The 20,936-nt window shown below is 39.9% G+C and overlaps 3 protein-coding genes across 7 annotated transcripts in view; 2 read left to right on the plus strand and 1 right to left on the minus strand.

Moving 5' to 3' along the window:
* pcbp4 (poly(rC) binding protein 4) overlaps positions 1–1,066 on the plus strand; it is a 141,320-nt gene extending 140,254 nt beyond the window's left edge. Inside the window, exon 17 of the mRNA XM_069936812.1 lies at positions 979–1,066. Coding sequence (XP_069792913.1) covers position 979 — 1 coding nt within the window. The 3' untranslated portion in view covers positions 980–1,066. The remainder of the gene's footprint in view (positions 1–978) is intronic.
* nprl2 (NPR2 like, GATOR1 complex subunit) overlaps positions 1–5,397 on the minus strand; it is a 31,478-nt gene extending 26,081 nt beyond the window's left edge. For 2 of the 4 annotated variants that reach the window (XM_069936814.1, XM_069936813.1), the window contains exon 1: positions 5,211–5,395. In XM_069936814.1, coding sequence (XP_069792915.1) covers positions 5,211–5,282 — 72 coding nt within the window. In that variant the 5' untranslated portion in view covers positions 5,283–5,395. Of the gene's footprint in view, positions 1–5,210 lie in introns of all 4 variants that reach the window. The other 2 variants (XM_069936816.1, XM_069936815.1) reach the window with 2 other exon arrangements.
* Positions 1,016–19,433, plus strand: cyb561d2 (cytochrome b561 family, member D2). Of its 2 annotated transcripts, none has more exons than XM_069936822.1 (3): positions 1,016–1,104; positions 8,036–8,073; positions 16,765–19,433. In XM_069936822.1, the coding sequence occupies exons 1-3, from the start codon at positions 1,086–1,088 to the stop codon at positions 17,266–17,268; spliced, it is 561 nt and encodes a 186-aa protein (XP_069792923.1). In that variant the 5' UTR covers positions 1,016–1,085; the 3' UTR covers positions 17,269–19,433. The 2 variants fall into 2 exon arrangements, with proteins under 2 accessions (XP_069792923.1, XP_069792922.1); XM_069936821.1 differs by lacking the exon at positions 1,016–1,104 and adding an exon at positions 4,955–5,572.
* Positions 19,434–20,936: the final 1,503 nt, after the last annotated feature.

The following is a 20,936-nucleotide window of genomic DNA, read 5'->3' on the forward strand; positions in this document are numbered from 1 at the left end:
AGTTAAACTCCAGTCTGATAGTCTCAATACGTCACAGGCACCAGTCTTCACTCCATCGAGGACATCTACAAGTAGCGGTCTTAAAAAAACAACTTCTATTCTCAAGGACCCCCACCACATTCTCTTCATTCTGCTACCATTGGGAAAAAGGTACAGAAGCCTGAAGATGAGCACTCAGTGGCACAAGGACAGCTTCTTCCCTTGTGCCATCAGATTTGAGCGTGTTACAGTGCCAGTGTTTGGGACTGGAGTTCGAATCTCATGCTGTCTGTAAGGAGTTTATATGTTCTCCCCCTTCCTGTGTGGGTTTGTCCTGGGTACTCCAGTTTCCTCCCACCATTCAAATTGTACAGGGGGTTGTAGGTCAATTGGGTGACACGGGCTTGTGGGTCGAAAGAGCCTGCTACCATGCGCTATCATGCTGTATGTCTAAAAAATTCTGAATGAACAATGAACCACAGACACTACCTAATCTTGCCTTTTTTTAAAAACTTCGCACTATTTTTATTTATTTTGAAATGTGGTTTATATAGATGTTTGCACTGTGATAATACTGTAAAACAGCCATTTTCATGACATGTTCATGACAATGTTCCGATTCTTTATTAAGTTTAGTAAAGAACTTAAACCTTTAACAACAAAAGACATTACACAGGAACATTTATTGATAAAGAAAATGTGACATCGAATTATGTGGGATATTAGGCTAAATGACTCAGACATGAAACAAGCTTTTAAAATCAATCTTGTAGATTCAATAACTTGCTCTACCACCATTTCTCTCCATTCTTGCCTCCAATTGAATAACTATCCACCCAGTCCTTACTTGTAATTTACAACCACAAAATACAGCTTCTCACAAGGGAGTGATAAACCATTGCTTGTTTGTTGAAAAAAAAGTCCTTAACTGCATCATATCCAAGTGGAGTATATAGTTCCTCCTAGTGGACTGACCAACAATTCTCTCAATTTAAACAGATTATCCAGACTTTTATGACATTACCATGCTGCCTACATTTCTTTGTGAAAGGCGCTCTTCTGTCAAAGGGGGTTTGAAAGAACAGAATCCAACATGACTGCATCTGATGCAAAGCTACAAAGCAGGTGGGAAAATAAATTTTTACTTCTAATTCTAAAACTTAATGGTAAAAATTAATATTTCCTACACTGAAATACAGAAATCAAAATAAAAAAATATATCTAGACTGTGGCCACCATTTTACTTTTCATTTTTAAAATACCAGGTTACAAAAATGTCAGCACAGAGACACTGAAGTTGTAAAAGGAAAACCTGCAATGACAGAGCAAACTTTCTAAAGTTCAAAAGCAAAATAATGTAAATGCTTAAAATGTAAAAGCATAAAATGTTGCAAATACGCAGCACTAGTAGAGATAGTATTTCAGATTGGTGGACTTAAGAAATATTGTCACATCATTCTGTACCTCTCTCCACAAATGGTGTTTGATCACACACTTACTAAAACTGTGGGACAAGCATCCACACTTTAGATGGTCAACCTGTGAGCTTCACAAGCTTGAATTCCACCACCACAGCTAGGATATTTACATTCAATTAAATGAGTGGAAAATACAAAATATATGACTACAGAGAAATCAGGCTCATAAAAAGATTTGCATCCTTTAGAGAAAGAAATTTGCAGCATCTTTAAAAAACACAATATTTAAACTTGCACTGCATCAGCAGCTACATGGATGAGTCAATAGCATCAATAGTCTAATAGCAATCGGATCATTCACATCAAAGAAACATGAATGTAGGGTGACCAAAGATGGACACTAAATATTCCAGGATTATATGACATTTAAAAGGACACGCAATGAAGAAACAGGTGGAGCTGCACAATTAATGAGGGGTGACATCAGTGCAGTAGCCGGGTTATCTGTCAGCATGTGGTCCAGACAAATAGAAGCACTGGCTAAAATAACCATACAAGAGCATGGTTATTTCATTTTTTAAATTTTGTATTTGTTCAATTCCTCAGAATCACAGTATAGAATTAGAATCAAGAGGTGCTCAGCAGGGGCAGAGAATATTGGTGGGGTTGTTTCAGTGTAGCTGAAACTAAAACCATTACTCCAAAAATAATATAATTGAGTTAAGCAAGATAAATGACTGAAAGGGAAATGTGGTTGACTAATCTATTGGGAATTTTTCCAAGGATACAAAGTAGATGTGGATTTTCAAAGGATTTCAAGCGATCCACAGATCACTAAATGGTTACAGCAATGAAAATATGTGTAATATTCTACCATTGATTGAAAATCAACTAACACAGAAAAATAGTAAGAATAAACAATTCCTTCTCAAGTTGGCATGGTATGACTAATGGTGTATAATAGATTTATAATATTTGGGCCTCGGATTCACAATCTAGATTTAGATTAGCAGATTAATGCAATGCTATTACAGCACCAACAGGTATGAATCTGAAAGAAATTTGTATGTTCTCCCTGTAGGTTTCCTACAGATTTCCATTTTGCACCCACATTCCAAAGATGTTAGTAAGTTAAATGGGCATGCGTGTGTATATGGACAATGTGGGATCATATTAAGGGCCTGTTACTGTGCTATATCCTTAAATTAAAAAAAACCCAATTATAATTACATGGACAATTTTCCTGAAGGGACTTAATTACTTTCTTCCTAATGTTTTGATGACATGAAACTGTGGGATTGAGGGATGTAAGGAAGCAAAGAGACTTTAAGCAGACACAAGCCATGCAAGTGGGCAACGCTAAGTCCAATGAAGTACAATGCAGAAAAAGGCAAGGATATCTACTTGAGAAAGAAAACACAATGTTGAAAAGTACATCCTTGCATATACTTTACTGAAAGTTAACATGGTGCAGCAGACAATTAGGAAGCCCTTTATTACAAAATGTGAGTAAAAAACTAAAAATTTTTACTATAAATATACAAGGTCTCAATCAGAGTCCAGCTGGAGTACAGTGTACCAAAAAATGTATTTGCTGTAGAGAATGAGGTGACCTCATTGAAGCATACACAATTCTTATATAGCATAATAGATGCAGATAGGATGTTTCCCTTGGTTAAGACAGTCCCAGAATATGGAGCAGGCCATTTAACATTGAAATCTCTCCAGAGTGCTAATCTTTGAAATTCTCAACCCTCATGGGCTGCAAGGAGCTCAGTTGCCAATGTCTTTCAAAGCAGAGACCAATAGATTTGTGACTGCAAAAGGAATCTAGGGATAAGGAGATTGTGTCTGGCGTAGATCAGCCACGAACCTGTTGACAGGCAGAGTTGGAGTCAAACAGGCTACTCCTGCTCTCTTAAAACAATTCTCCTTATCCATTACAACCCTACACCAAAAACTCTGCACAAGAGTATAACCATGGGCATCAATGGCTTCCTCTTGGTTTGGGCATTCAAAAGCAGGGACCTCGAGCTTGAATCCACCACTGAACAATGTCCATTTCAGCTGGAGGATATGGGGCATGAAAGGCACCAGAGGCAGTTATATGAAGGCCACTCAACATTTCTCTTTGTTTTAATATGGGGTCAAATTATTTGACAACTCAAATTTTCTTTTACAGGGCAAAGCAAAGGAATGCTATATATGTATCCTGTATACACGGTTAAAAAAAAAATTGATTCGTGGACAATAAAACCGATTTAAAAATAAGAGATTGGAACCAAGTTAGTCTATTTACCCCTGAGTCTACTCCACTATTCAAATCATGGCCGCTGCATCCTTTCTCTCAACCTCATTTTCCTGCCTTCTCCCCACTGCCTTTCACCCCCTGACTAATCAAGAACCTATCAAACGCCACTTTATAATTGAGGACCAAAATATAGAAGTCTGCATACGCTGATTGTAGCAACAACACAAAAATGTTGGAGAAACTCAGCAGGTCATGCGGCATAATGGAGGTAACGATAATATAACCAACGTTTCAGGCCTGCCTTGAAGAAACCTTGAAGGTGTCAGGTCCGAAATGTTAGTTATACATTTTTCCCTAAGTTTCTCAAGCACAGTTGTCCGTGGCCACATTCACCCCCTTCTGGCTGAAGAAAATTCTGTTTTGTTCTAAAAGGATGTTTTTTTTTATTCTGAGCCCCCCACCCCCGTCCCCATTGTTGGACTCTGGCTTTAACTTACTCTTAATTTAGTCTATGTGTAGTCTGAGTCCAGCGCGTTCTTTGAATGAAGTGATAGGAGAAGGTATTCGGTTCAACAGTCAATTTATTACACAGCACAAGAATAAAACTTAACAGAGCTCTGGGTCAGTCTGTTAGTTCATAGGTCACCTGCCAGTGAGCTACTCCCCGAGACTGACCCCTATTGTCCAGTTGGCACAGTTTATATAGGTCAATCTTATCACACAGAACAAAAGTTGTTTTCCCTGCTAGATCTTTTTGCATAAGGGTTATCACAAGTCATCTCCTGTTTTGCAGATTTCTGGGGTGTAGCATTCCCATGTTAATCCTCCAGGCCAGACTATCCTGTTGTTTAGATCTGAAATTAATTCATCCCCAGATATTTCTAATCACCATTCGGTCCCTGTCTGGCCAATTTCTGCTGTTCTCTTTAACACCTCCTCGTGCCTTAATCTTCCTCCTAGACTGGTTTTCCATTCCCTTTGATTCTTGCGGGCCATTCTTTGTTCTGATCTGGCCTGTGTCTCCTGTGCTACTTCCCACCTCCTTCAGTTGAGCATTCCTCCTAAATCGTTTTATGCATATCCTCTCCCTGTATCTTGGGAGCAGCCAATTTTGTTCAGCCAACTTTGCTCCATGCTGTGACAGCCACTTAGCCACATTCCTCTTTCCCTGACTCATGCAGTCCAAATAAACTTATTGATTAATCATTTATTTCATACTGTTTTAACCCCTAGATTCCAACACCATCCAAGCGTCCCCACTGCTCACATGGACGTGCAGAGAGCAGTCACTCTCGTCTCGTGGGAACACCCTCACTCCAGGCTTCTACGCTGCACTCTTTTGTGTACATATGACAATAAATTCATGCTTTGCCAATGACCGACAATGTAGCCGAACTGCACGACCCAGTGAGAGAAGGAAGTGACAGTGACAGATGGCTACCTTATCTCAGCGTTTCACACAAACCATGGGAACACAGCGGCCCCTAAACCAAGGCTCTCACATGGCTCAGGCAGCCGCCTCGCTCACGGGACTGGCTCCCGCTATCCTCTTTTTCCAGTACCTGGAAGGTGATTTTCGGACCGAGAGTCGGGTGAAACTCGCTGAAAAAGACGCATTCGATCCTGCTGCCCATGGCCCTGGATGAGGCCGGGCTCCTCCAACTCCATGCAAAACTAAGGCCCGCTCACCTGGGCGCCACTGGCTCACGCCCAGCTGTGGTCACGAGCGAGGGCGCCGCACAGCCTTCAGAACGTGCTGACGTCATGACGCGGGGAGGCCAGCACTGACGGCAGGCAACGATGGCGGAACCGAGCGCTGAGTTCTGGCTTTACCGCATCCTGCGGAAAGCCGCCGGGACGGCCGCGCATCTTCTATGTCTGGGATTCACTGTCGGGATCGGGGTGGTTAGTAGACCGGGGACGAGTGAGTATCTGACATTTGAGAGCCGAGGAAGATGGCAATTGCTCGACATTTTAATGAGTGCTCGTAACCAGGGGCGGAGTTCATCTAGTGCGTCATTAAAGGGGCGAGACTCCAGGCGCGTGTAATCCAGGTTGCTGGGACCAACTGGCAGAATAGCTAGCGAGTTACTGGGTCATACAGCACGGTACAAGTCCTTCGGCCCAACTCGTCCATACTAAACAAGTTAGCATTCAGGGCGAGTCCCATCTGTCAGCGTGTGGTCCAGACAAATAGAAGCACTGGCTAAAATCTGTCTCGATGTCTTTTCACATTCAGAATTGTACCCACTTCAACAGTTTTACTCTGGCAGATTATTCCAGTAATGGACCATCCTCTGAATGAAAAAGTTGCCCCTTCGAACCCTCTCGTCCTCTAGTTTTAGAATCATCTAGCTTGCAAAAAAAAAGTGAGCATTCACTTTATCCATGATTTCGTCAAACCTCTGTAAGGCTATCCCTCAACTTCCTACATTGTAGAAACTAAAAACCAAGCCAATCTAACCTATAGTCTTGGCCACATCTGTTTTGACAGAGTACGCAGGTTTGAGGCTCCAGCTGTGGGTTTGGATGCACTGAAGCTAGGTGGATTGAGAAATGGGCAGTCAAATCTTAAAAGTCAAGACCCTTTCTCGTTTCATAAGAAAATAACCAATAATATTCTGCTGGCTTCCCTGATTAACTGCTTCACCTGCATACTAGCCTTTTGCAAATCAAGCACTTGGGGGATCCAGATAGATCCCTCTGCAATTTAGAGTTGTGCTTTCTGTCACCATTTCGCCATTTTAAAGAAAGAATTCCTTCCAAAATGGACAAATTCATATTTTCCTTAAATATATTCCAGTCAGTCCCTGCATTGGTCATTGTTGGGTTGAGAAAGTGTCATGTTCAGGAGAGATGAATCTGGACTCAAGGATTTGCAATCAAACGTTACTTTTATTAACACACAACAATTATTAGAAGAGTGTGGGATAATCATAGTAGGAACAAAACACTCACGGATACAATTTATAAAAGAGCATGGGAAATATATGTACAATTTAATAAAACATTTGTGCACAATTTATAAAAGTGTGGGAAAATCTGCAAGCATTGATTTATAATGGTGGATTTCAAACTTTTTCTTTCCACTCACATACCATCTTAAGTAGTCCCTTATTAATCACTGCTTTCTATCGTTGGGGGTTGGTGGTGGGGGTGGTTGAGGGGGGAATGGGGTGGTGGGCTTCAGACTCTTTCTTTTCTTTCTTTGGCTTGGCTTCGCGGACGAAGATTTATGGAGGGGGTAAATGTCCACGTCAGCTGCAGGCTCGTTTGTGGCTGACAAGTCCGATGCGGGGCAGGCAGACACGGTTGCAGCGGTTGCAGGGGAAAATTGGTTGGCTGGGGTTGGGCGTTGGGTTTTTCCTCCTTTGCCTTTTGTCAGTGAGGTGGGCTCTGCGGTCTTCTTCAAAGGAGGTTGCTGCCCGCCGAACTGTGAGGCGCCAAGATGCACGGTTTGAGGCGATATCAGCCCACTGGCGGTGGTCAATGTGGCAGGCACCAAGAGATTTCTTTAGGCAGTCCTTGTACCTCTTCTTTGGTGCACCTCTGTCACGGTGGCCAGTGGAGAGCTCGCCATATAACACGATCTTGGGAAGGCAATGGTCCTCCATTCTGGGGACGTGACCCACCCAGCGCAGCTGGATCTTCAGCAGCGTGGACTCGATGCTGTCGACCTCTGCCATCTTGAGTACTTCGACGTTAGGGATGAAGGCGCTCCAATGAATGTTGAGGATGGAGCGGAGACAACGCTGGTGGAAGCGTTCTAGGAGCCGTAGGTGATGCTGGTAGAGGATCCATGATTCGGAGCCGAACAGGAGTGTGGGTATGACAACGGCTCTGTATACGCTTATCTTTGTGTTGTTTTTCCAGACTCTTTTGTGTAGTCTTCCAAAGGCGCTATTTGCCTTGGCGAGTCTGTTGTCTATCTCGTTGTCGATCCTTGCATCTGATGAAATGGTGCAGCCGAGATAGGTAAACTGGTTGACCGTTTTGAGTTTTGTGTGCCCGATGGAGATGTGGGGGGGCTGGTAGTCATGGTGGGGAGCTGGCCCCAGATCAGTTTGCTCACAGCACAAGGTAACTAGAGACTCCTGGGGACAGCTGAGAGCAGGGTGGTGGGATCAGTGCGGGGCCTGGTCTTGCATTTACTTGGAAAAACCAAAGTATCACATGTCCTATTTCCACTGAACCCTCATCTGTTCTGTGATTCATCTCATTTTGGCAGTTAGTGGTTCCAGGAGTGGAAGTAGAAGAGATGAAATTAAAAACATAGTTCACCTGGGATGATGTGGCACTTCATCAACAAATTGGCCTTAGATGATGATGAAGGATTCATTGTACAGTATCTGGGATAACAACTGATGTACCTTTTATTTTGTCCTAGGTCTCTTTTCTTGGCATCCATTCCTGATGGCTCTCGCTGTAAGTAATCTAAAATGATTTTAGAGTGTTTCATTGGATCCTTCCCTTTAGATCATTTATTTTTCCCTTGTGAGATAAGCTACTTTTCTTTCCTAAATACCAGGTTTCTCCAGGATCTATTTCAACTATGACAAATTTTTCTGCAGATTATACATTTCTAGTAGAGGGATTGTTTTGGAGAAGATTTTCCACAGATAAGGAGTTCCAGGGCTTTGATCTGGCAATGACAAAGAATTAATGCTAATATAGGTAACCAGGATGGGCTGCAACATACAATGAGATATTTGGCCATTTGAGTCTCTGCAAGAGTATTCCATCTAGTCTCACTGAAGTCCCTCTCCCCATTACACTGCAAATGTGTTCCTCAAGATTATTTATCCAGCTCTTTTTCAAAGGCTACAATTGAACCTGCCTCCACTACCACCTCAAGAGGTGCATTCCAAACCTTCACAACTTGTTCCACTTTTTTAAAAAAAACAATCCTCATGTCATTTTTAGACCTTCTACTTCATTCTATATCACCTGGTTCTTGACCCTTCAACTAATCTCTTTACCTACTGAGATGAAACCCTTTTCTATTTTAAATATCGCTATCTGATCCCCTCTCAACCTTCTCTGTTTCAAGGAAAACAAATACCAGCTCTTCCTTTCACATCTCATGGCTAACATTCTTAACCCTAAAATCATAAAAGTAAATTTTTTCTGCTCATTCTCTATGGCCTTTGAATCTTTCCTAAAGTATGGTGCTCAGAACTGTAATTGATATTTAAGAAGTAGATAATCATGACTTCCTTGCTTTTGTACCTTATACAGGATCTCAAATGCTTTTAAAACCACTATCTCAACCTCCCCCACATCTGTTTATATACATAATATCTGTCAGTTTCTGTACACCTTTCCGAATTGTGCCTTCTAATTATATTTTCTCCTATACCAAATGCAACATTTTGCAATTTGTAAAATTACATTTCACTTGTTATGAATTCACTCATTCCATTAGCCCATGATTAAATAGTACTTTTATTCTCTGTAGCTCCAGATTTTGTGTGATATTTGAGATGTGTCCTGTACACCTAAGTCCAGGTCATTAACTCGAAGAAAACCAGTGGCACTGATCCCTGGTGAACTCTACTGTACATTTCCTCCAATCCAAGAAGCAACCTTGCACTACTACTCTGTTTCATGTCACTTCAAATTATCTATGCTGCTACATCTTCCTTTGTTGAGATTCCAGCAGCATCCTTGACCTTTGTAAGAGAAGTGTTGTGAGGGAAATACAGGTAGCGTATACTGAGAGCATTCTTTGGAAGGAAATTGATGAAATGTACTGGAGATTCATCTGCAGAGGAAAGCATAATGTATAAAGATTATTATATAGAGAAGAAATAGAAGAGCCAGAGGAAAACAGAATCTGCAGATCTCTTGAGTTGGCAGGTAAAGAAGATAAGAAAAATATCAACCAGAGCACTGACAGAAGAATTTGAGATAATACTGGACAACTCATGGGGATAATCATGCACTCCCAGAGCACTTTAAGAGGTATTGACGATGTTCAAGAGTGATAAGTGTATTCATAAAGAAGTGTTAAAAAATGGATAACCAAGGCATCAAGATCCCCAGTGGAATAATCATGCTGTGACCTTTATTGGTAATTGTGAATATGACCAGAAAAGCTGAGAGTGAACAGCAACATTAATATCTTTAAAAAGGACAGTGGCTAGAAGAATAAGGATATCAATATTCTTAAGAAAGAAAAAAAATGATCTCAAGTATGAAGAGAGAGCTAGGATGTAGAGACACATGTCTTGAAGATAAACAGCAAATGTAGCAGAACTCTAGAATAGATTGTTATTCGCATTTTAAAACCGTAGATTATTGAACATTATTTATTCCCTTTCGGACATAACTCCAGAATGTGTAGTTTCTCTAGATGCTGAAAAGGCTTTTGACAGAGTGGAGTGGAACTATTTATTTGAAACATTGGGCTTTATAGCATGGGTTAAATTGATTTATAGTACCCCCTGAGTTGTGGTGGTTACTAATAATAACAAATCCTTCTTAATTAGGCTGTTTAGGGGAAGTATAGACAGGGTTGTCCCCTTAGCCCCTTGCTATTTGATCTAGCTTTAGAACCTATGGCAATAACCCTTATGAGGTTCAAGGGATTGTCAGAAACGGAGTAATTCATAAAGTTTATCTATGTGCAGATGAGCTATTAGTTTATATTTCGGATCCCATAAGATCTGTCCCAGCTATGTTCTGTGTTTTCTCAATTTAGTTCTTTCTCTGGATATAACCATATACAGCACAGAACAGGCCAGTTTGGCCCGACTAGTCCATGCCGGAACAAATCCCCACCCTCCTAGTCCCACTGACCAGCACCTGGTCCATACCCCTCCAATCCTCTCCCCTCCATGTAATTATCCAGTCTTTCCTTAAATGTAAATAACGTCCTTGCTTCAGCCACCTCTGCCGGAAGTTTATTCCACATCCCAACCACCCTTTGCGTGAAGAAATTTCTCCTCATAATTTTCCCCCTGCAATCTCAAACCATGGCCTCTGGTTGACTACCCACGTTGACTCTCTCTGTCCCTTTTAAAATCTTGAACACCTCCATCAAATCCCCCCTCAATCTTCTATGCTCCAGAGAAAAAAGCCCCAGGCTCTCAACCTTTCTCTGTAACTCAAACCCTGACATCCTGTCACCATTCTCGTGAACCTTCTCTGCACTGTCTCTATTTTGTTTATATCCTTCCTATAATTCGGTGACCAAAACTGCACACAGTATTCCAAACTTGGCCTCACCAATGCTTTGTACAATTTCATCATAACATCCCAACTCTTGAATTCAATTCTCCGATTTATGAAGGCCAACATTCCAAATGCTTTCTTCACCACTCTATCTACCTGAGTATCAACTTTGAGGGTACTATTTACCATAACTCCTAAATCCCTTTGTGGCTCTGCACTCCTCAATTGTCTACCATTCAATGTATATGACCTATTTAGATTTGCCTTTCCAAAATGCAACACTTCACACTTATCCATATTAAATTCCATCAGCCATTTCTCAGCCCACTCCTCTAGCTTTCCTATATCTCTTTTTAAGCTACGGTAATCTTCCTCACTGTCCACAATACCACCAATCTTTGTATCATCTGCAAATTTACTTATCTAATTTACCATCCCTTCTTCCAGATCGTTAATATATATAACAAATAATAGTGGACCCAGGACCGATCCCTGAGGAACTCCACTAGTCACCGGTCTCCAATTTGACAAACAATTTTCTACCAGTACTCTCTGACACCACCCATCCAACCATTGCTGAATCCATTTCACTACCTCCTTATTTATACCTAATGCCTCCACCTTTTTTCCTAACCTCCTGTGGGGAACTTTGTCAAAAGCTTTACTAAAGTCTAAATGGACAACATCCACAGCCTTCCCTTCATCAACCTTTTTTTGTAACCCCCTCGAAAAACTCTATAAAGTTTGTTAAGCATGATCTACCCCTGACAAAGCCATGCTGACTACTTCCTATCAATCCCTGTTCTTCCAAATATTTGTAAATGCCATCCCTCAGAACACTTTCCATCAACTTACCCACCACAGACATCAGACTCACAGGTCTATAATTTCCTGGCTTACATTTGGACCCTTTCTTAAACAGCAGAACAACATGAGCCACCCTCCAATCCTCTGGCACTACCCCCGTGACCAGTGACATCCTAAATATCTCTGTTAATGGCCCCACTATCTGTACACTAGTCTCCCTGAGTGTCCTTGGGAATACATTGTCCGGACCCAGAGATTTGTCCACCTTTATCTTTTTTAACACTGTCTTCACTGCCTCCTCAGTTATCGTTATATGATTCATGACCTCCCCACTATTTTTCTTTATTTCAACTGGTACAATATTTTTTTTCCTAGTGAAATACCGAGGAAAAGAAATCATTTAAAATTTCCCCCATCTCCTCTGACTTTTCACTTAGCCTACCCTCCCTATCTACAAGGGGTCCAATTTTATCCCTCACTAATCTTTTACTTTTAATGTACCTATAGAAACCCTTTGGATTTATTCTTACTCTGCCTGCCAAAGCCTCTTCGTGCCTCTTCTTAGCCTTTCTAATTTCTTTCTTAAGATTTTTTCTACACCCCTTGTAGTCCTCTTTCAATTTCTCATCACCCTGCTGTTTATACCTCTTGTATACCTCCCTCTTTTTCCTAACCAAATTTCTAATATTCCTCAAAAACCAAGGCTCCCTATGACTTCCAGCCTTTCCTTTGATCCTCACTGGGACATATCTACTCTGTACTCTCAAAATTTCTTCTTTGAATATTCTCCATTTTTCATTTACATCCTTTCCTGAAAAAATCATGTCCCACTCAATACTCCCCAAAGCCGTTCTAATTCCTTCGAAATTTGCTTTTCTCCAATCCAGAACCTCAACCTTAGGCCCTTCTTTGCTCTTCCCTAAAACTACTCTAAAACTAATAGAGTTGTGATCACTAGACCCAATTTGTTCTCCAACATTAACCTCAGACACCTGACCTATCTCGTTCCCTAACAGGAGATCCAGTATTACACCGTCCCGAGTCGGTTCCTCTACGTATTGATTAAGAAAACTATCTTGCACACATTTGACAAACTCTAGCCCATCCAGCCCTCTTACTGTATGGGTATCCCAACCAATGTGAGGGAAGTTAAAATCTCCCATGATCACTACCTTATGTTTGTTACACATATATGCTATGTCCTTGCAAATTTGTTCTTCCAATTTTCTTTGCCCATTTGGTGGTCTATAATACACTCCTATTAGTACCCTCTTGCCTCCTCCACCCCTCAATTCCACCCAAACAGCCTCACTGGATGATCCCTCCAAACCATCCTGCCACCTCACGGCAGTAATGTCCTCCTTAACAAGCAGAGCAACTCCTCCCCCTTTTTTACCTCCTGTTCTATCACATCTAAAACATTTGTATTCTGGAATATTTAGTTGCCAGTCCTGACCCTCCTGTAACCAGGTCTCACTAATTGCCACAACACCATGATTCCAGTGCCAATCCATGCTCTAAGCTCATCTACCTTGTTCACTATGCTTCTTGCATTAAAGTACATGCATTTCAGAGAATGACCCTCACATATATTCCCTATTCTACCTTTTACCTTAACCTCCATCCTTCTTTTGTTATCTTTATCATTCTTAACTAGTTGGCCATGCACCCTAGACACTGCACGCAAACTCTGCTCCCCACCAGTTCAAGTGGAGTCCGTCCCTTTTGTACAGGTCCGACTTTCCCCAGAAGAGATATCCCAATGATCCAAAAATCTTATCCCCTGCCCCCTGCACCAGCTCTTTAGCCACGCATTCATCCTCCACATCCTCCTATTACTACCCTCTCTAGCACGTGGCACCGGCAGCAATCCAGAGATTACTACCTTAGAGGTCCTGTTTTTTAACTTCCTGCCTAATTCTATGTATTCCTGTTTCAGGACCTCATCCCCACTTCTAACTAAATCATTGGTCCCCACATGGACCACGACTTCTGGCTGCTCATCTTCCCCTTGCAGAATTCTGTGAACTCGATCAGAGATATCCCTGACCCTAGCACCAGGGAGGCAACAGACCAACCTGGATCCCCGATCTCATCCAACAAACCTTCTATCTGTCCCTCTGACAAGTGAGTCCCCAACCACAATTACCCTGTTCTTATCCCTCCTTCCCTTCTGAGCCTCAGACCAGAGACCTGACCCCACAACTCATCCCTGGCAGGTTGTTCCCCCCAGCAGTATCCAATGCTGAATACATGTTGCTGAGGGGCACTTCCACAGGGGTACTCTGCACTGGCACTCTCCCTCCTTTCCTTACAGTCACCCAATTCCCTGACTCCTGCCTTCTCGGGGTGACTGTCTCCCTATAACTCCTCTCTATCACTGCCTCTGCTTCCCTTACAATCCTCAGTTCATCCAATTGCAACTCAAGCTCCCTAACACGGTCGCTCATGAGTTGCAATTGGATGCACCTTTTGCAGGTGTAGTCGTCAGGAACAGCTGTGCTGTCTCTGATTTCCCACATCCCACAATTGGAGCATTTGTCTACCCCAGCTGACTCCATTACCTCCTTAATATAAGTTTATTAAATTAAAAGTGAACTTTTTCTGACTAATATGCAAGTCTCTTTCTATACTCAAGTTCCATTAAAGATTGTCAAACATAATTTCACATACTTAGGGGTTAAAATTACTAAATGATTTAAAGATTTATATAAACTCAATTTTTATCATCTATTCAAGTATGCGAGATTATCTTTTTCCGGATGGTCTCCTTTATCATTATCTTTATTATATTATATTTTATTATCATATTAATGCAGTTAAAATTATAATATTACTAAGTTTTTATATCTACTTCAACTGATTTCAGTTTTCATCCCTAAGTCTTTGACTCAAAAGTTTCTTCCTTCATTTGGAAGAACAAAAATTCTAGAAGTAGTAAATTTCATTTACAAAAATTAAAAACTGATGGAGGTATGGCCCTACCTAATTTTAGATTTTACTACTGAGCTGTTAATATTCTTTATCTAACTTTAGATTTTTTATTCTGATAAATTGGATTGTCCATTATGGACAGATTTAGAATTGAAATCTATACAGCAGTATTCAGTGGCCTCTTTATTGGGTACCTCTCTTCCATTTAGTTTTTCTAAGATTAATAAGGATATACCTAATCCAATACTCAAACATATATTGCAAATCTGGTTCCATATTAGGGAATTTAAAAAATTTTTAAAACCTTGTTTTTACTAGTGCTATTTCTCATAATTAATTTTTTGACCATCACTAATTGATCTCGATATGGAAAATCAAAGGTATTATTTCTTTTGCAAATTTATTTAAGGAAGGTTGTTTAATGTTCTTTGAACAGCTGGTAAGTAGATAAGTAGATATGACTTACCAAATATTCATTTTTTTTTAGATATTTACATATTAGACATTTCTTAAATAACATATTACCAGACTTTCCATTTGTATATCCACCAGATCTAGTTGATAATAATTTTCAATTGAATCCTTCTCAGAAAGGATTAATTGGAATTATATATGCTAGATTATTGAAATTATGTCCAATACTTTACGATAAGATTAAAAAAGCTGAAGAATTGGAACTTGCAAGACCCTTATCAGAGGACCCATGGGACAAGATTCTTAAACTGAACACATCTTCAATATGTGCCTGACATTCATTAATCCAATTCAAAATGGTGCATCATGTTCACATGTCCAAAGATAAGATGGCTTGTATCTTTTCTAATATTAACCCTACTTGTGACAGATGCAAATCTGATATTGCTACATTGACATATATGTTTTGGTCTTGTCCATCCTTAGAAATCTATTGGAAATAAATTTTTAATATCTTTTCAACTGCTACGACCCCACACAATAACTTCTCTTTTTGGGGTTATTGAACCAGACATAGGGAATTTTTATGTACCTGCACAATGGGTTGTGACCTTTTCTACATTGTTGGCTAGAAGAGCCATCTTATTCAAATAGAAAGACTCTAAACCTCCAGCAGCGTTTCAGGGTTCTCTCATATTAATGTCCTGTTTAAGTTTAGAAAAAATTAGATATCATATATTTGATTCATCGGTGAAATTTGAAGATTCATGGCGACCTTCTATGTCTGTCTTATTTTCATTTGATATAAATGTTTTTAATGTGATTAGGTATATAACCATACAACAATTACAGTACGGAAATAGGCCATCTTGGCTCTAGTCCACGCCGATTTAAGTGAACTCCACTAGTCCCACTTACCTGCTCCCTATCCATAACCCTCCAATCCCCTCACATCCATGCACTATCCAACCTTCTCTTAAATGACAAAACTGACCCTGCTGCAACCACCTCTGCTGGAAGATCATTTCACTCTCTGAGTGAAGAAGCTTCCTCTCATGTTACTTCTAAACTTTTGCCCCCAACCCTTAACTTCTGACCCCTCGTCACCTATCCTGAAGGGGAAGAGCTTATTCACATTTACTCTGTCTATCCCCTTCATAATTTTAAATACCTCTATCAAATCCCCCCCCCCCCCCCCTCAACCTTCTACACTTCTATACTCAGTCTTACCTTTGATTTTTTGATTCACAGTATGAATCAAAAGCTACAAAATATATACAACCTTCAGGATAAGCTGCTCAGATGTTTTCTTTGGTTAGTTTTTTTTAATAGAGTATGTTAGGAGTGTGTGTATATATAAATAAAGACATTAAAAGTATTATATATATATTATTTTTGGTCTTTTCTGTTTTCATCCAGTGCAGTGGAGGGGGGGGGGGGGGGGAAACTGTGTTTATACTGTTTGAAGTTTTATCTTGATATATATACATATGTGATATTGTATTTTCAGTTTTGTTCCCTTTTCTTCTTTGTAGTATTTTTATTATAAAAGCCAATAAAAAGATTGAAAAAGAAAGAACCCAAGAATAGGTGTCAGACAGCTGTGGTGAGGTTAATACCAGATACTGGCCTCTGAGTAGAGGAAGTCAGAAAGGAAAGGGAGGTCATTGTTCAGCTTTCTCTGTCAGAATATCACCCAGAATCTTGGGACAGCAGAGACAGGAGAGGAAGATGACATTTCATGAAATGCAGAAATATAACCATGCTTCTTTTTCTCCCCCATAGTTTTCCTTTATTATGACTCAAGCCATCCTGCTATTCTCTCCAGAGAGTTCCCTTATTTTGTCCTACTCAAGGAAAATCAAAGTCCGATCCCACTGGCTGTTGCAGGGGCTGGCTACTTTATGTGCTATCCTTGGCTTGGCCATTATCAGCTATAACAAATACTTGAATGACAAACCACATTTTACCAGCTGGCACGGACTGGTAGGGCTGGCAACTGTCCTGTACACTTGCCTGCAGGCTATTGGTGGGGTGACACTGCTGTATCCCAAACTAGTAAGGAAATGGTCCTTGGCTAAGCTGAAATTGTACCACGCCACTTCAGGACTGGTTGGCTACTTACTGGGCTGCACTAGTCTGCTTTTGGGCATGTGCTCAGCATGGTTCACAGGGGCAGTGTCTGGTGTTAGCTGGTATCTGACCATTAGTTGCCCTGTCCTGTTGGCGTTGGTCCTCATGAACCAAATTACTAATGCTTACCTGAGGAAAAAGAGGATACAGCCTTGAATAAACTTCCAAACTACTGCAGCTGTTCTTCAGATAGTTGGACTCTTTCTCATCTGTAATTCCATCACAGGAGAAGTCTTAAAACCACCTTGAGTCAGTTTACAAAGATTTTTGTCAATGCCGGTGATGGATGATGATATGGAAACTACTGGCAGGTCCATTCTAATCCTGGATTCTGCTAGAACATTAAAAAAGTGGATCTGACCAATGACTGGATTGTTTCTCAGCTCAACAAATGCTACTTGGCACCTGGTGACGTCTTTCAGAGTTTTGGAGTATTGTTAAATGCTCTACTTTGTGTTCCTCCTTTGCTGATCAGCCCATCAATAACTCGTGCTGGGTCCCTTCAATTCATTCTCACTGTTTGAAGTTCAAGAGAAGATTCTACAAAGTTGAAATCATGAGCCAAAATGTCACATGAAATGGATTCAGTGTTAAAGCCAAAATGTCCATTGGCACTGTGCTGTATTTTGAAAACATCTTTTGAACTTTACATTGAGAGAGATTTATTTTAATAACATGGAATTACTTAAATATGTAATTTATATCTTTGATTATTCATGCCTTTATTTCACATGGTATTATTATCCCTTACACCATCCAAGTTCTTACTTCCTGCATTGCAGCAATGTACAGTAATAAAAAGATGGGTAACTTAAGTCTTGACTGAAATAAACTTGTTATTTATTAATGTAGATGTAATTAATATAATTCCCTACTTTCATATTTCGAAACTCATTGACTTGTACGTATTCAATTCTGTTAACTTTCAGTGTGTTTTCCATATGCGATGCTTGTAATTGAACACTTTGCTCCAGTTTACATGTTTCAAAGTTATATTTTGAATTTTGATGTTGGTTGGTCCTTTGAGTTGAGAGAAACAGTTTCTATAGCAGCAGCATGTCCTATCTAATTATATTTACAAACTGCTATACATCATACTTGATCCTGAGTTCTGTAAAAGTCAATGGACATAAAGTGGGAGTAGATAATAGACCATCAAAATGGTACCACTGGTTTCGCCACATTTTCTGACCTGGCAGTTCTTTGTCTTTAGTGAATTAGTTCCAGTATCCACAAACAAATTTAAAAATGACTTTATGGTGAGACCATCTCTGGGAGAATACAAACAAGATCCATTCCTATATTTGTCTTTAAGTTGAATTTGTAGATAAGTCAGAGCAGGTTCATACAGTACAGTTCTTATTTAGCGTTAGTTAGTCAAATGCTTGTCTTAGTACTGTAAAAAAAATAAAGAAACGGCTCTTAAAACAGTTTAGATAGAAAAAAGATCATGATTAAAAGTTAACACTCGTTCCATTGATGTGTTGCATACTGGAAGGGGAAATCATGAGGTAATATTATGGGCTTTTGTGAATTGGGGGCATAATTTGTTCATAAGTTTGAGTTGTCCATAAGTTGGACGTTCGTAACCCAGGGACTCCCTGTACTCTGCTCCTGTGGGTGTATTATTGTCCTTGTGATACTGTCTTCAAAAGAATCACATTAATCCACAGTGGGAAGGATTTCCTGTGCATAAATTCTCTTGACAATGATGTCACTCAATCTCTTGTGTTATATTTTGTCTGAATTGCAACTGTTGAGGTTGGACTGTATGCATTTAGGTTTGAGATACACCCACACCTTAATTAAATGATGAATGAAAAGAATTGCAACTCAAATCAGAAATTGTATCATCTGCATAATTCTAGAAGCAATTAATTTTCCATTTTAACAAATTTATGATGTAAAATGCTCTATTTCTCATATTTGAGAATATGTGAATTAGCTTGGCTTATCTTGACTGACTTGAGTCCTCAATTCCTTGGATTACAAAGGAGAGTCATGCAGTGGAATGAAATATAATGGTCAGGTAGTGGTGCTAACCTAGGTGGCTCCAGTTTTGTTTGGGTCTCAGGTCCCAATAGGTTGATACCAAAGCATCCTGTAATCAAAGGAGATTCATTATCATGTTATCAGGGGCATATTGCTTTTGGTAAAAATGTGCTTAATAATAATAATAATCCATTATTCTGCTTGACTGTTGGATTTCATTACTGATCACTATATGAATTTCTTTGATTTGTTAAAGATGTATGTATTGAGCCATGCAGTCAGTGACTTCCCGTTTTGTGTGTATCCAATAAATGCCTATCTTTCATGTGTTGGAGACCTTTATCATGTGCTTATTCATGTGATTGTCAGGACTTGCTTGCCCCAAAAAGACACTCCACTGGCACATTGTGTGATTTAACAAACAAGGAAAAAGAGCTCTCAGATTATCCCTCTCTTGATGAAAATGTCTTCATCAGTGTTCACATGTGACATTTTCCTTCATTACAGTTTGGTATTTATACTGATATGGTGCAGTTGCATTAATAGACAATACCAAGATAACTTCTTGTACACATTGTTATTTGTGTTTGCATAAGTAGAAAGTAAGAGAGTGAAAAGATGTAGAACTGGCTGTTGATTCTTAATTTCTGTTCTGCATGGTCACACAAGCAAAGCAAAAAGAGGAAAGAATTATATGAAACCAAAACTTTCCCTCAAGCATGTCCTAGTGTTCAATAGATCATGGCAGATTTTTACATTGTTCTCTTTCCTACCCATTTCCCATTTCCTTTGTCTCAGAAAATGGTTTTGAGTAATGGGCTTGAAGGGGAGAACTGAACTACCTGTACTTTTGGAGAAGCACATATACCTCTGTTAAGTTAAATACATGGCAGGTGATTTTGTTTTGTGTTCCAGTGTCACTTATGAAAATTGACAAGCCCTAAAAACTAACAAAGGTGTACAAACAAGGCTCCACCTGCTCTTTAAACGGAAGTAAAAGACGACAGAGGAACTGCTAAGATAGTGAGATGAAAAGCACACAAATTAATTTCAGTCATGTGAAAGATAAGGGGCCACCAATTTTTTACATTTGTAACAATTTTTGCACTGTGTGAATGATATACATTGAGCATAGAACATTATAGCACAGTGCAGGCCCTTTGGCCCACGATGTTGTGCCAATCTTATGTACCTAAAAATAACTAAACCCTCCGTACCTCATGAATTTAAAGATTTATGTGTATAAATTGCACAATTTATGCATCCTGCAGATTTGTACCAAGCACTTTTTGGCATATTAAAAGTAGGTCATGCAAAATATTTAAACCATTGAGCTAGCATAAATGATGTAAGTACATCAGGAAACACAGTCCCATGACCTGCTATTTTAATATTTTTTTAAATGTAATTTAGACCTACAGCACAATAACAGGTCCTTTCGGCCCATGAGCTCAATTACATCCAATTCACCTAAACCCCTGGAACATTTTTGAAAATGTTATATAAGGAACAATATATCAAGAGGCACTAGTCACCCAGATCCACTGAAAGAGCACTTGCCAAGAATAATGTTCACATGCCCAGGCTACTTTCAGAAGTGAAGATCATGATCACCTTGAACTTCATGGCCTCTGGATCATAAAGGTGGGGTTGGTAGCCTGTGCAGTAGTGGCTCTCTGATGCTAACTAGGCCAAACCTGCTCTTGCCTTTTCAAAGGAAAGGAACCTCTGAAATCTTGGAATCTTGAATCTCTGGAATCTTGATCAAATAATCAGATGTTGGAGGAACTCAGCAGATCAGACAGTTACCACGGAGGGTTCAGTCAATGTTT

Source organism: Narcine bancroftii, chromosome 5, assembly GCF_036971445.1.
Source record: "Narcine bancroftii isolate sNarBan1 chromosome 5, sNarBan1.hap1, whole genome shotgun sequence".
In the NCBI taxonomy this organism is placed as follows: Eukaryota; Metazoa; Chordata; class Chondrichthyes; order Torpediniformes; family Narcinidae; genus Narcine; species Narcine bancroftii.